This window comes from Opisthocomus hoazin, chromosome 15 (genome assembly GCF_030867145.1).
Source record: "Opisthocomus hoazin isolate bOpiHoa1 chromosome 15, bOpiHoa1.hap1, whole genome shotgun sequence".
Taxonomy (NCBI): domain Eukaryota; kingdom Metazoa; phylum Chordata; class Aves; order Opisthocomiformes; family Opisthocomidae; genus Opisthocomus; species Opisthocomus hoazin.
Window position 1 is genome coordinate 24,870,777 of NC_134428.1, and position 12,220 is coordinate 24,882,996.

Here is a 12,220-nt window from a genome sequence, read left to right on the forward strand (position 1 = left end):
TCCTCATACCCCCAGCTCGCCGGGCAGCCCACCGCTGCCCATGAGGGTCCCACCAGCGACGGGCACGAGCTCCAGTGATGCAGATCACCTGCAAAGACCTGCTTGGGCTTGCAGCTCCCTGGAAGGCTCGGGCACCCACAGAGCAGGGTGTTTGTTGGGGGTTGTGGGTGCATTCTGGGCAGGGGGTGCGGGAGCCCTGCTGAGCGGCCCCCCAGGACCCACCACCCAGCCCTGGGGCTCCACGCTGCAGCCCCTACCCCACAGCCAGAGTTTCACCATGATGCTTTTTTTTTTTAGCATTTATGCGACATCTATTGTTCACTTTTTTAAATACACAACAAAGCACGTAAGAGGAGGGTGCAGCTCAGGGCTGAGGTTCAGGTCACGTCCCGGGGATCTGCTGTGCGCAGCCGCAGCATCCACTCACCGAGCAGGACCATCAGGCAGAGGGTTTGCTCCCGCCGACTCCAGCAACCTCCACCTGAAGGGTCTTGGGATCCACAGCGCTGAGAAAGACCCCCAAGCAGCCTCTGCCCCAAACCACAGCTCAGCTCATCCTGAGAGGAGCCAGGACTGGCTGCTCCCTCCTTTAAGCCCTGCTCTGGGTGATGCCTGAGCCCAGGTGGAGCAGCTCAGCCCCGTCAGCATCCCCAGAGCCAGCCCTGCCCCTGCTCACCCACCAGCTGTGCGGGCAGGATCAGGCCCACGGTGCCCACGAGGGCTTCTGCAGGGCTCTCAGCAGGCTCATGCCCGGTCCCAGCATGGGTCCATGCGCTAGTGAGCTGAGCACAACCTCCACTGATGCTCCAAAGCAGCGGGACAAGCAGGGCTGAGCTCTCCGTGCCCACCAGCCGGTGCTTCTGGGCTGGGAAGGGACGTTTGTGCCCATTGCTCACACCAAAGCTGCTTTTTAGCAGGTCATTAATTACAGCCAGCTCGAAGGAGTGGGGAAGCGGACACAGCCAGCCTGGTGAACTGGCCTGCTGTGGGTCCTGAGAAGTGGGTGAAGAGCTTTCAGGCCACCCAACAGAGGAGGGTGTCTCCCCACCTCGGAGGCATGCCGGGAAGCACGGCCAAGGAGCCTCTGGCTCCCATCCCAGCACCGCGGGGTGATGGGACAACCCGGAGCAGCTCCATGGGGGCTGCTGGTCTCCACCTGGCTTGGTGGATGAGCCAGAGGACGGGGAGGGTTGGATCCCCCCAGTGCCAGACAACCCAGGAGGCTCAAAAGCTCTTGGAGCACCAAACCCGCAGACCCTCAGAGCCTGTTTCCATCCCAGCGCCATCTGAGCCCGGTCGTGCCCATCCCTCTGCTGCGCGTGGGCCCGGCAGGAAAAGCGGACAACCTCATCTACTGCATCTGAGGAGCCATCAGGTCAACGAGCTGTTTTAATTAAGTGCAATCTAAGTTATGCGGTAATGTCAGGAGAGATGATAGAAAACACTCCCCTTGGCCAAGCCAGCAGAGAAGGATGAATTTCACGAGCTTCTTCAGCCCGTGACCCGTCCCCGACCTCGCCCCACGCGTGCGCTTGTGCACGCTCGCACCCTCAAACCCCGCTTGCACCCACAAACCCCGCTCCCTCGAGCCAGGCTTCCCCAGAGCAGAGCAGGGCACCCCATTTCTGTCCTGCTGCCTGGGACGGGCGGATGGAAGGCACCGCATCGTCCGGACAGATGTGCCCCCACACCTGGACAGACGGACGGACGGACACGGGATGTGGCTGGGAGAGGCAGCGTCTCCGTTACATCCCTGTCACAGCCTCACAGAATCACAGAATCACAGAATCACAAAATGGTTGGGGTTGGAAAGGACCTCTGTGGGTCACCCAGCCCAACCCCCTGCCCAAGCAGGGTCACCCAGAGCAGGCTGCACAGCACCGCGGCCAGGCGGGGCTGGAATATCTCCAGAGAAGGAGACTCCACAGCCTCCCTGGGCAGCCTGGGCCAGGGCTCCGGCACCCTCAGAGGGAAGAAGTTCTTCCTCGGGTTCAGCTGGAGCTTCCTCTGCTTCAGTTTGTGCCCGTTGCCCCTTGTCCAGTGGCTGGGCACCACTGAAAAGAGCTTGGCCCCATCCTCCTGACACCCACCCTGCAGATATTTAGAAGCATTTATTAGGTCCCCTCGCAGCCTTCTCTTCTCCAGGCTGAACAAGCCCAGCTCCCTCAGCCTCTCCTCGTAGGGGAGATGCTCCAGTCCCCTCCTCATCCTCGTAGCCCTCCGCTGGACTCTCTCCAGTAGCTCCTCATCTTTCTTGAACTGGGGAGCCCAGAACTGGACACAGTACTCCAGATGGGGCCTCACCAGGGCAGAGCAGAAGGGAAGGAGAACCTCCCTCGTCCTGCTGGCCACACTCTTCTTGATGCACCCCAGGATCCCATTGGCTTTCTTGGCACCCAGGGCACGCTGCTGGCTCATGGTCACCCTGTCGTCCCCCAGCACTCCCAGGTCCCTCTCCACAGAGCTGCACTCCAGCAGGTCAGCCCCAGCCTGTACTGGTGCCTGGGGTTGTTCCTCCCCAGGTGCAGGACCCTGCATTTGCCTTTGTTGAACCTCATCAGGCCTCCTCTCCCCTTCACACAGCCCATGCTGCTCCTGCCCTCCCAGTTCCTTTCCACGCTGCATTTTGCACCTAACAACGCTGAGGCTCAAGCCCACCATCTCTTCCCAGTCCCCCGGGGAAGCCCCTCGCCGGGTGCCGCTCGCCCAGCGCGGGCTCCTCGGAGGTGGCCGAGCACCCGGAGCGAGAGCCCACGACCCCGGAGAAAATGTGGGGTCTGCAGAAATTCTTGGCAGTCCTCCCACAGCTTCCCTCGTCCTGAAATTAAAGGCTGGAGCTGCCGCAACCCCTTCTATCTAAATTAAAACGAGCCGTATTTACTGTTCACGCTAATTAAATTATATGAACTCGGCGCTGGATGATCAGCAGAGCCGTCCCTCTCGGTTCCTGGTCCCAATGCGTTTAGCGGTCAGACAAACGCACGCCAGCGCGTCGCTGTCTTCACAGCGGAGGAATCCGGTGCGGGGCTGTTCTCACCCTGCCCCGACGAGGCTGGCCGGGGAGCTTGGGGTGGTTTCGGGGGCTGCGGCGCGGAAGCGCTGGCGAGTCCCGTGCAGACGCCGCGCTCCTTCCTCCGGCGCTGGGATGGGGAAACCCCGCCGGGGTGGCATGGGCAGTGCCGGATGGTGATGGTGATGGCAGCGCCGAGACGGGCTCGGGGCGATGCCGGTGCCGCGTCGGCACCGAGCAGAGGGTGGTACCGGGTACCAGGGACGGGAGCATCTTCTCCCCCCATCCATATCCCCCATCTCTGCAGGGCGAACGCAGGGCAAGATCCAGCCTCACGCTCTTGCTGCCGCGGGATCTGGTCACAGACACACACACAGAATGGTCGGGGTTGGCAGGGACCTCTGTGGGTCACCCAGCCCAACCCCCTGCCCAAGCAGGGTCACCTACAGTAGGCTGTAGAGGACCTTGTCCAGGCGGGTCTTGTCCCCGTGGTGCCGTCCCTGCTGTCCCCATCCAGGCAGAGCACCATGAGGTGACAGGACAGAGGTCTGGGTGGAGGAGGAGAGCACGCCATCGCCCTAACGCCATCAAGATGAACTTCATGTGAAAAACTCGGGCAGGAGGCTTCAATAAGACCAAAGGACCCTGCCAAGAGTCACACTCCCTCTATCGAAGCGCGAGAGCTGGATGTGTAAGACACAAAGGAAGCACTGTCAGGGTAGGCCAGTGCCAGCCAGCAAATATATGACAGTGGGAACATGAAATATTAATCCCTGGTGCATAAAACAATAGGAAAAACCTGCTTTCTGAGGCAGCCATCAATCCTCACTCAGCAGGGAACATCGAGAGACGCTAATACCATACAGGTTCTGCTTAAATATTTGCCTTCCTTAATGCTCACGCAAGAAGCATTTGCTTTGAAGTTGAAAATAGACTGTAAATGTCTTTTGTGTGAGATGAAACATGATAAGACATGAAACCAGGAGGCTAAACTGTAGTTAGTCACGGTGGTTTTACAAGCAACAAATCATTATTGTAGACAGTAAAGTGTATTGCTTAAAAGCGCGCGCCACAAGGCTCGGCAGGGAGGAGAGCCCCGGCCGGGCATCACCTGGGTGGGTTTTCAGGTCGTGGCTCATCGGGGTGGACATGGGAGCAGCCACGGCGCTGGACCGATGCTGGTGCAGGGCTGGACCGATGCTGGCACATCCCAGAGCAGCTTTCCCCAGCGGGGCCTCTCCCAGGGACCGTAGGGGTGATGTGTTTTGGGGACGGTTCACCCAGTTCCACGCTGGGGCACGAGGAGGGCAGGAGTGCTGTGGGCATCCTTGCACTGGCACTGCCGCTTCGGTGCTGGCACCAGCTGCGCCCGCAGCACGAGATGGGGTCTTGGCTGGGGGAGATTTGTCCCACCCTGGGCAGACTCTGGGACACCCTTCCAGGGAAATCCACCCCCGAAAAACTGGGATGGACTCGAGATGAGGATGGAGCCTGCGGTGGACACGGCTCTTAGGGCATGGGAAGGGCAGCACCGCTGTCACCCCGCGCCACGTCCCGGTGCAGCCGGCAGCTGCTGCTGAGCACAGGAGCGTGCCTGCACCGTGGCACACACACCCATCCCTGGACAGGTATCTCCCACATCAAGAAAGAAGATCACGATCAGAAGCGCTGTGCACTTGGGAGCGTGAAATAAGACCCCAAAGCAAGCGTAGAAGTATGACTGATTAACAAATAAACCCTCACTAATTGCCTTAAAAAGTCGGATCTCAACAGCCAGGAAGGGGAGAAAAAAAAAAAAAATTTAAATTTTCCTTGGGCTAAATATTTTTGCGGCGCGCTCAGACTCGCTCTGAATGCTTCCAGTCATTACCTCCCTAATTAATGCACACCGCAAACCGAAAACAAATTTCCCCACCTCGTGGCTCCGGGAGGCTCGGCCGGATGAAACGAACCTGAGGAACGAGGTCAGCGCTTGCCCCCCGCCCGGCGAGCGGCGTCCAGGGGTGGGAGGCAGCCGGAATGGCGAGAGATGAAGTTATTATCGAAGTGGAATCAGCCTTTAATTTTCTCCAGCTGCTGCTGGATGTGCTGAGGGCCAGGTGAGCTCCCCGGGACGGAGCGGGTGGTGGGGAGGCACCTCGCCTCCGGACAGCCCCCCGCGTCTCGGGGAAAGCAGGGATGGGCAGGGGGTTTTTAATTACCATCACTTTATTTTCTGTCATTGGCACAAAACCAGCTCCAGCCCTTATTTCCCCAAAAGGAATTCCAATTATCCCTTTTAATTGATGCTCCTATCCCTTTTAAGGAAAATTGATGCTCCAGAGCCTGTCACCAGGATGGGACCCCGGCCACAGGATCGTGGCTGGGGCCGAAGGCTCCTGTTTGCCGGGACTGGACCAGGCAAGAGCACCCCAAATCAGGCTGTGCTGCTTCCCCGAGGGATGCCCCAAGGTGTAAACCCCCAAAAGTGTTGCCTGGGGGTCTCGGTGCGTGTTCACCACCAGACGCAGCGTCCCACCCTCGGCATGCCACCCTGCCCGCAGACCTGCCGGCACGCGGGAGACCGTGGGCTCAGCTGGAGCACGAAAAGCTGTTGGTCGAAGGGTAAAATTAAAGAAAACGACACCAGCAGAAAAGAAGGAGCCGTGGCCGCGAGGCCAGGCAGCCAGGGTCCAAATCCCAGGTAAAAGCAGGCGGGTGCAGGCGAAGGGCTGCCTGGCCAGCCGGCTCGCGGCTCCTGCGGCGCTGGCTCCAAGGAACAGCGGTAATCAGAGCTTCCTAATGCCTCCAGGTCATTTTCCTTTTCCTCACATAACGTAATTTCTAGAGGGCTTGTCGTCTTTATTAGGAGAATTAATCTAAATCCCGCCGTGCTCTGGCCACTTTGCCGTCCGCTGGAGCCATCCCGAGGAGGGTCAACGAGGCAGGTCCTCTCCATGGCATGCAAATAAAAAAAACCCTAAAAAATTAAAAAGGGAGGTCAGCTGGAGGCTACGGCGGAGGAAATTAATGATTTTTTAAACAACCAGGGAAGTTTGCGTTGGCCTGGTAACATAATTCGATTTCTGCCATCAAACCCGCGTCGCTGACGTGGGGCCGCTTTTGCCCAACTAAGCAAAATCCTCTTAATAAGCCAGAATTCTCGTTAGCGTAAGAATAATAAAATGGAATGGCAGCGGGAAGGACAGGCCCAGCCCGGTGGAGGCCGTGGGGATGCCCGGTGCCACAGGGAATCCAGAGCAGGTTCACAGAATCACAGAATCACAGAATAGTAGGGGTTGGAAGGGACCTCTGTGGGTCATCTAGTCCAACCCCCCTGCCGAAGCAGGGTCACCCACAGCAGGCTGCACAGCACCGCGGCCAGGCGGGTCTTGAATATCTCCAGAGAAGGAGACTCCACAGCCTCCCTGGGCAGCCTGGGCCAGGGCTCCGTCACCCTCAGAGGGAAGAAGTTCTTCCTCGGGTTCAGACGGAACTTCCTGTGCCTCAGTTTGTGCCCGTTGCCCCTTGTCCTGTCACTGGGCACCACTGAAAAGAGCTTGGCCCCATCCTCCTGACACCCACCCTTCAGATATTTCTAGCCATTTATAAGGTCCCCTCGCAGCCTTCTCTTCTTCAGGCTGAACAAGCCCAGCTCCCTCAGCCTCTCCTCGTAGGGGAGATGCTCCAGTCCCCTCACCATCCTCGTAGCCCTCCGCTGGACTCTCTCCAGTAGCTCCTCATCTTTCTTGAACTGGGGAGCCCAGAACTGGACACAGTACTCCAGATGGGGCCTCACTAGGGCAGTGTAGAGGGGAAGGAGAACCTCCCTCGTCCTGCTGGCCACACTCTTTTTGATGCACCCCAGGATCCCATTGGCTTTCTTGGCAGCCAGGGCACACTGCTGGCTCAGGGTTAACCTGTCATCCACCAGGACACCCAGGTCCCTCTCCGTTCCATCCCACCCCAGCACCCGCAGCGGTCCGGGGAAGGACGAGGGACCCCAAGGTGCCCGGGACGGCTCAGGGAGCTCAGCGGAGCTGGGGAGGGGGGGATCTGCCAACCCCCTGCCAAAACCCCGCTGGCACCACTGGCTCCAGCCAGATTCCCGGGAAAACTTCCCATCCCCAGTTAAACCATCCCGAGGGGGTTATTTGGCTTGGGGTGATCTTCCTCCTCGTCGCTGCTGCCATGCCCAGCCCAGCCTCCTCCTCCTCCCGGTGAAGGCTTGGAAGTGCTTGCAGCCTCCTGTGCCCGCACCCACGAACTGCCGGGCAGCGTGGGGTCCCACGAGTGGGAGGAATCACTGCCGGGAGGTCCTCCTTCTGCCACAGCATCCCAGGGGAAAGCGCCCCAAAAAGAGCTGCTCTGCGCCCGGGGGTGGGTGGTCCCTGGTGCTCCAGGGTGGGGGGCAAAGCACGCGTGGAGGTCGCCAGACCAGGGGCAAAGCAGCGGGGCGGGGGATTGATTAATGGGGCGAAAAGCAGCTCGAGGCCATGACCTCAGGTTGTGTCAGGGGACCTTTAGACTGGATATTAGGAAAAAATTCTGTATTGAAAGAGCGGTCGGGCATTAGACCAGGCTGCCCAGGGCAGTGGGGGAGTCCCCATCCCTGGAGGGGTTCAAAAACCACATAGATGTGGCACTTGGGGACATGGTTTAGCAGGCATGGTGGGGTTGGGGTGACGGTTGGACTTGATGATCTCCGAGGTCTTTTCCAACCTTCATGATTCCATGATTCTATGCTTGAACCTCCAGGCTGGAAGCTGATCAGTAATTAGAGCCCGAGGTCGTCCCGCACGCGGGGAAGGCGGCGAGGGCGATGCCACGGGCGCGAGCCAGCGGCAGGACAGGCTCCTGTGCTCCAGAGCAGGCTTCACCCCCTCGGAGGAGGGAGCTGGAGCCCAGCAAAGCCCAGCTCAAATCTCCAGCATCCAAGAACCCGGTACCCAACCCCGCCGGGGCGAAGAGGCCTCTGGGAGGCAGAGACGTTGTAGCTTCCAGTCTTGCAGGCAGCGTCGTGCAGGGAAATGTTTGTGAGACACTGCTAAAACTCCGATCCCTTCCGCCCAGAAAATCCTGCCAGCCCAGAAGGTACCAAGAACACACTATGAAACGAGACAAAATCAGCTTCAATGGGGCAAAAATGCTAACCAGGGTGAAAAGGAAACCTTCCCCAGTGAAAGCTTTGACTCTGGAGATGCCCAGACACCTCCAACACATCGTCATCCAACTGTCGCGTGGCAAAACCAGGGGTAGCGGCAACAGCTACCGGATCAAACCCCGCGCGCCGCCCTCCAGGTAACCCCCCGGGTGCGAGACCGCCCTGGGTTTAGCTGGGCTTGTTCAGCCTGAAGGAGAGAAGGCTGAGAGGGGACCTAATACATACTTACAAATATCTGCAGGGTGGGGGTCAGGAGGATGGGGCCAAGCTCTTTCCAGTGGTGCCCAGCGACAGGACAAGGGGCAACGGGCACAAACTGAAGCAGAGGAAGCTCCAGCTGAACCCGAGGAAGAACTTCTTCCCTCTGAGGGTGCCGGAGCCCTGGCCCAGGCTGCCCAGGGAGGCTGTGGAGTCTCCTTCTCTGGAGATATTCCAGCCCCGCCTGGCCGCGGTGCTGTGCAGCCTGCTCTGGGTGACCCTGCTTGGGCAGGGGGTTGGGCTGGGTGACCCACAGAGGTCCCTGCCAACCCCAAACATTCTGTGATTCTGTGATTCTGGGTGCAAGCCAGCGCGCGTCCTCACCTCGGGTCCGCAGCTGGAGACAGAGACTCCAGACGAAACCAGCTCTCAGCCCCCCGGCCAGGGCTCTGTGCCCTCACTCGTGCCTCCCTCGCACGCGTCCCACTGCCGGCGCAGCCCCCATCCTCGCCACCATCACTGGGCAAACGAGCAGAGAAGGGCACCCAGGGGCAGAGGTCCCAGGGTGCCATCACCAGCGCTCTTCAAAAAAGCGGTGATCTCTCCAACACAGTGATCCAGTGCTTTATTTTCAGTACTGCAAGAGGTACAAGACCAGCAGCGAGCTCCAGGTCGCGAGCCGGCGCGCTGCATCTTTTATCAGTGCCCTCGTTAACGGCGGGATTGAGGCACAAAAACGCGTGCGGAGGTTTCGCCGTCTTCAAAAAACCCTGGTGTATTGGTTTCAAAGAGGAGGATTTGGTTTCTGGGGCAGGGAGGGAAGGCCAAGAATCAGATGCTGAGCTAAGGAGATCAGCGTCCCGGCGCTTCCGAGCGCGGAGGGAATGCAGACGCCATTCCCGAAGCCCGAGCTGTGCAAAGCGCAGCCCCTGCGCCGGATTCCGGCCTCCCTGGCACCAGTGCACAGCAAGGAGGAAGCACTGGTGCCACTGGGGTTTATGGCACAGTGATAAATGTGGCTTGGGGCCAAGCCAGAACCGAGCCCAGCGGACACGGGAAATCTACAGCCGTGTGCAGGATGGGCAGAGGGGTGAAACACCCGAGTGCTGCCCAGCGGGATCATAAAACCATCCTCGCCCCAGCACCCTGGGAGGGTTTATATAGGGCGATTCATCCCACGATCCCAGCCTGGAATAGCACCGGAGCTTAACTCGGACTCTGACCTCAGCTAATCCAGCGTCACCGCCTGGAAATGCCAGCGGAGCGACTCGGGATTGCGTCGGTGCCGCGTCCGCACCGTCCCCTCCCGGCCGGGATCCGGAGAGCGTCCCGGCTCGGCTGCGAAACCGCTCAGCGGAGGCAGGACCGCAGGCACGCGCTGCTCTGACGCACGAAACCCACAGGGCTCAGCGGTCGCTGCCGCCGGCGAGGACGCCGGGGAGAGCGGACGGTTTGGGGAGGGGGTCGGGGGGGTAGAGAGAAGAGCTGTAGCCTTCGCATCACCCCAACTGGTGTGAAACGCTCTCAGGTCATACAACCCGCCACCCAGCAACCCCCTTTCCCCCTCGCCTCCGCCGTGCTCCTCCCAGCACCCCGAGTCCGAGCAGCCCCGAGGGAACCGGCACGGGGAAACCAGGAGCTTCTTCGGGGTCTCCGTCGCTCCGGGTGCCCCCTCGACGGGACGGGGTGAACGCAGGAGCAGGCCGAGAGCAGTGTGCCAAGCGGAGCAGCTCGCCTACTTCTCCTTCAGGTCCTTGTCCGCCTTGCCTAAAAGAGGGGGAAGAAAAATCAGGGTTTGCGTTTCTTGCTCCGGAACCCCCGGCCCCTTTTATACGGTTCTTTTGCTACGTGCGGCTAAACCGCTCCCAACCATTGCAGCCCGACAAGCAGGACAGCAGGGTCACCCAGAGCAGGCTGCACAGCACCACGTCCAGGCAGGTCTGGAATATCTCCAGAGAAGGAGACTCCACAGCCTCCCTGGGCAGCCTGGGCCAGGGCTCCGTCACCCTCAGAGGGAAGAAGTTCTTCCTCGGGTTCAGATGGAGCTTCCTCTGCTTCAGTTTGTGCCCATTGCCCCTTGTCCTGTCGCTGGGCACCACTGGAAAGAGTCTGGCCCCGTCCTCCTGACCCCCACCCTGCAGATATTTAGAGGCATTTCTAAGGTCCCCTCTCAGCCTTCTCTTCTCCAGGCTGAACAAGCCCAGCTCCCTCAGCCTCTCCTCGGAGGAGAGATGCTCCAGTCCCCTCCTCATCCTCGTAGCCCTCCGCTGGACTCTCTCCAGTAGCTCCTCATCTTTCTTGAACTGGGGAGCCCAGCACTGGACACAGCACTGCAGATGGGGCCTCCCCAGGGCAGAGCAGAGGGGGAGGAGAACCTCCCTCGCCCTGCTGCCCACACTCCTCTTGATGCACCCCAGGATCCCATTGGCCTTCCTGGCAGCCAGGGCACGCTGCTGGCTCATGGTCACCCTGTCGTCCCCCAGCACTCCCAGTCCCTCTCCGCAGAGCTGCTCTCCAGCAGGTCCCCCCCAGCCTGTACTGGTGCCTGGGGTTGTTCCTCCCCAGGTGCAGGACCCTGCCCTTGCCCTTGTTGACTCGGCCGCATCCCGGAGCTCCGGCACACGCCACGTTTGGAGGTCAGCGAGCCCCCGCCGAGCCGCCAGCCGAGCAGACGGACGCACGTCAGATTTATCTGGGACACGAGCGGCTCCTCGGCTTATCCGTCGGGCCAGCTACGAGAGCAGCGCGTCGCTCGCAGCGCGGCCCCGCTATCAGCACCCCCCCCCCCCCCCCCCAAAAAATCCCTGCGTGGGCTGACAGCGCTGCCGAGCCGCAGGCTGTACCTTTGGGGACGAACTTCAGCGAGCTGCTGAATATTCAGAAGCGGGACTGGCCCCTCTTGGGCCCGTCGTTGAGGAACTCGTGCCCGAGCCCGTTGCCACACTTGCCGCAAGACACCTAGAACGGCGAGGAGAGGGTCCGACAGCGAGCGGTCTTCTCTCAGCGGGAAAGCTCAAGAGAAAAACCTCATGGGGTTGGGGGGGGGGGGGGGGGGATTTTTCACCTTCAGAGCCCCCGGCCGCTCCTCGCGCTTGGACACGCTGTCCTCATGGAGGGTCTCGGTGAAGGCCGGCCACGGGGACGAGTGCGGGTACTTGGCGCGGCTGGAGAAGAGCTCATGGCCGCACTTGGCGCAGGCGTAGAGGCCTGGGGAGGGCGGCGGGCGAGGGGTCAGCGCTGGGGGGGGGGGGCAGCCCCCCGCTCCCCGCAGCCCAGGGGATCGGGGCTGGGGGGGGGGGCACGTTGGCAGGGTGACGCGGGACACCCACCCAGGCCGGACTTTGCCCACCCGGGGACTCTGCTAGCCCCCGGGGCCAAGCTGGGGAGCGGGGGCTGGGGGGGCTGCGGGGCAGGACCTGCATCCCCCAGAGGGGCTTCCACAGGACCCCCTCGTAGGGCAGGACCCCCCCACCAAGTGGCACCTATACGGACCCCCCCCCCCCAGCTTTCCAGGCAGCATTTTCCCCTCCCCCCACCGGGGGCCCCCCCCCCCAGCCAGGACTGCAGAGAAGGGACCCCCAGCCCGGCCCCCCCAGGGGGAAGATGCCCCCCCCCACCCCCCCCCCCCCGGGGCACAGACACGCTCCCGCCGGGGGATTCGGCCTTTTCGGGGTTGCCCCCAGGGGGGGTACCCCCTAAACCCCACGGGCATCCCCCCCCTCCCCGCTCACCGGGCTGGAAGTGGTCCTTGAACACCTCGCCCCCGAAGAAGGAGCAGAAGGACATGGCTGCTCGCGGCCAGGCCCCGCCCCCGGCCAGGCCCCGCCCCCGCCGCAGCACCGCCCCGCGGCCGGCAGGAGGCGCTGCGG

The 12,220-nt window shown here is 61.2% G+C and overlaps 1 protein-coding gene across 1 annotated transcript; it reads right to left on the minus strand.

The window, feature by feature from the left end:
- Positions 1 to 10,001: 10,001 nt before the first annotated feature.
- Positions 10,002 to 12,166, minus strand: MSRB1 (methionine sulfoxide reductase B1). The gene is made up of 4 exons (XM_075436382.1): positions 12,083 to 12,166; positions 11,416 to 11,558; positions 11,195 to 11,309; positions 10,002 to 10,118 (listed from the first exon to the last, which is right to left on the minus strand). The coding sequence occupies exons 1-4, from the start codon at positions 12,135 to 12,137 to the stop codon at positions 10,087 to 10,089; spliced, it is 345 nt and encodes a 114-aa protein (XP_075292497.1). The 5' UTR covers positions 12,138 to 12,166; the 3' UTR covers positions 10,002 to 10,086.
- Between the last annotated feature and the right edge of the window lie 54 nt (positions 12,167 to 12,220).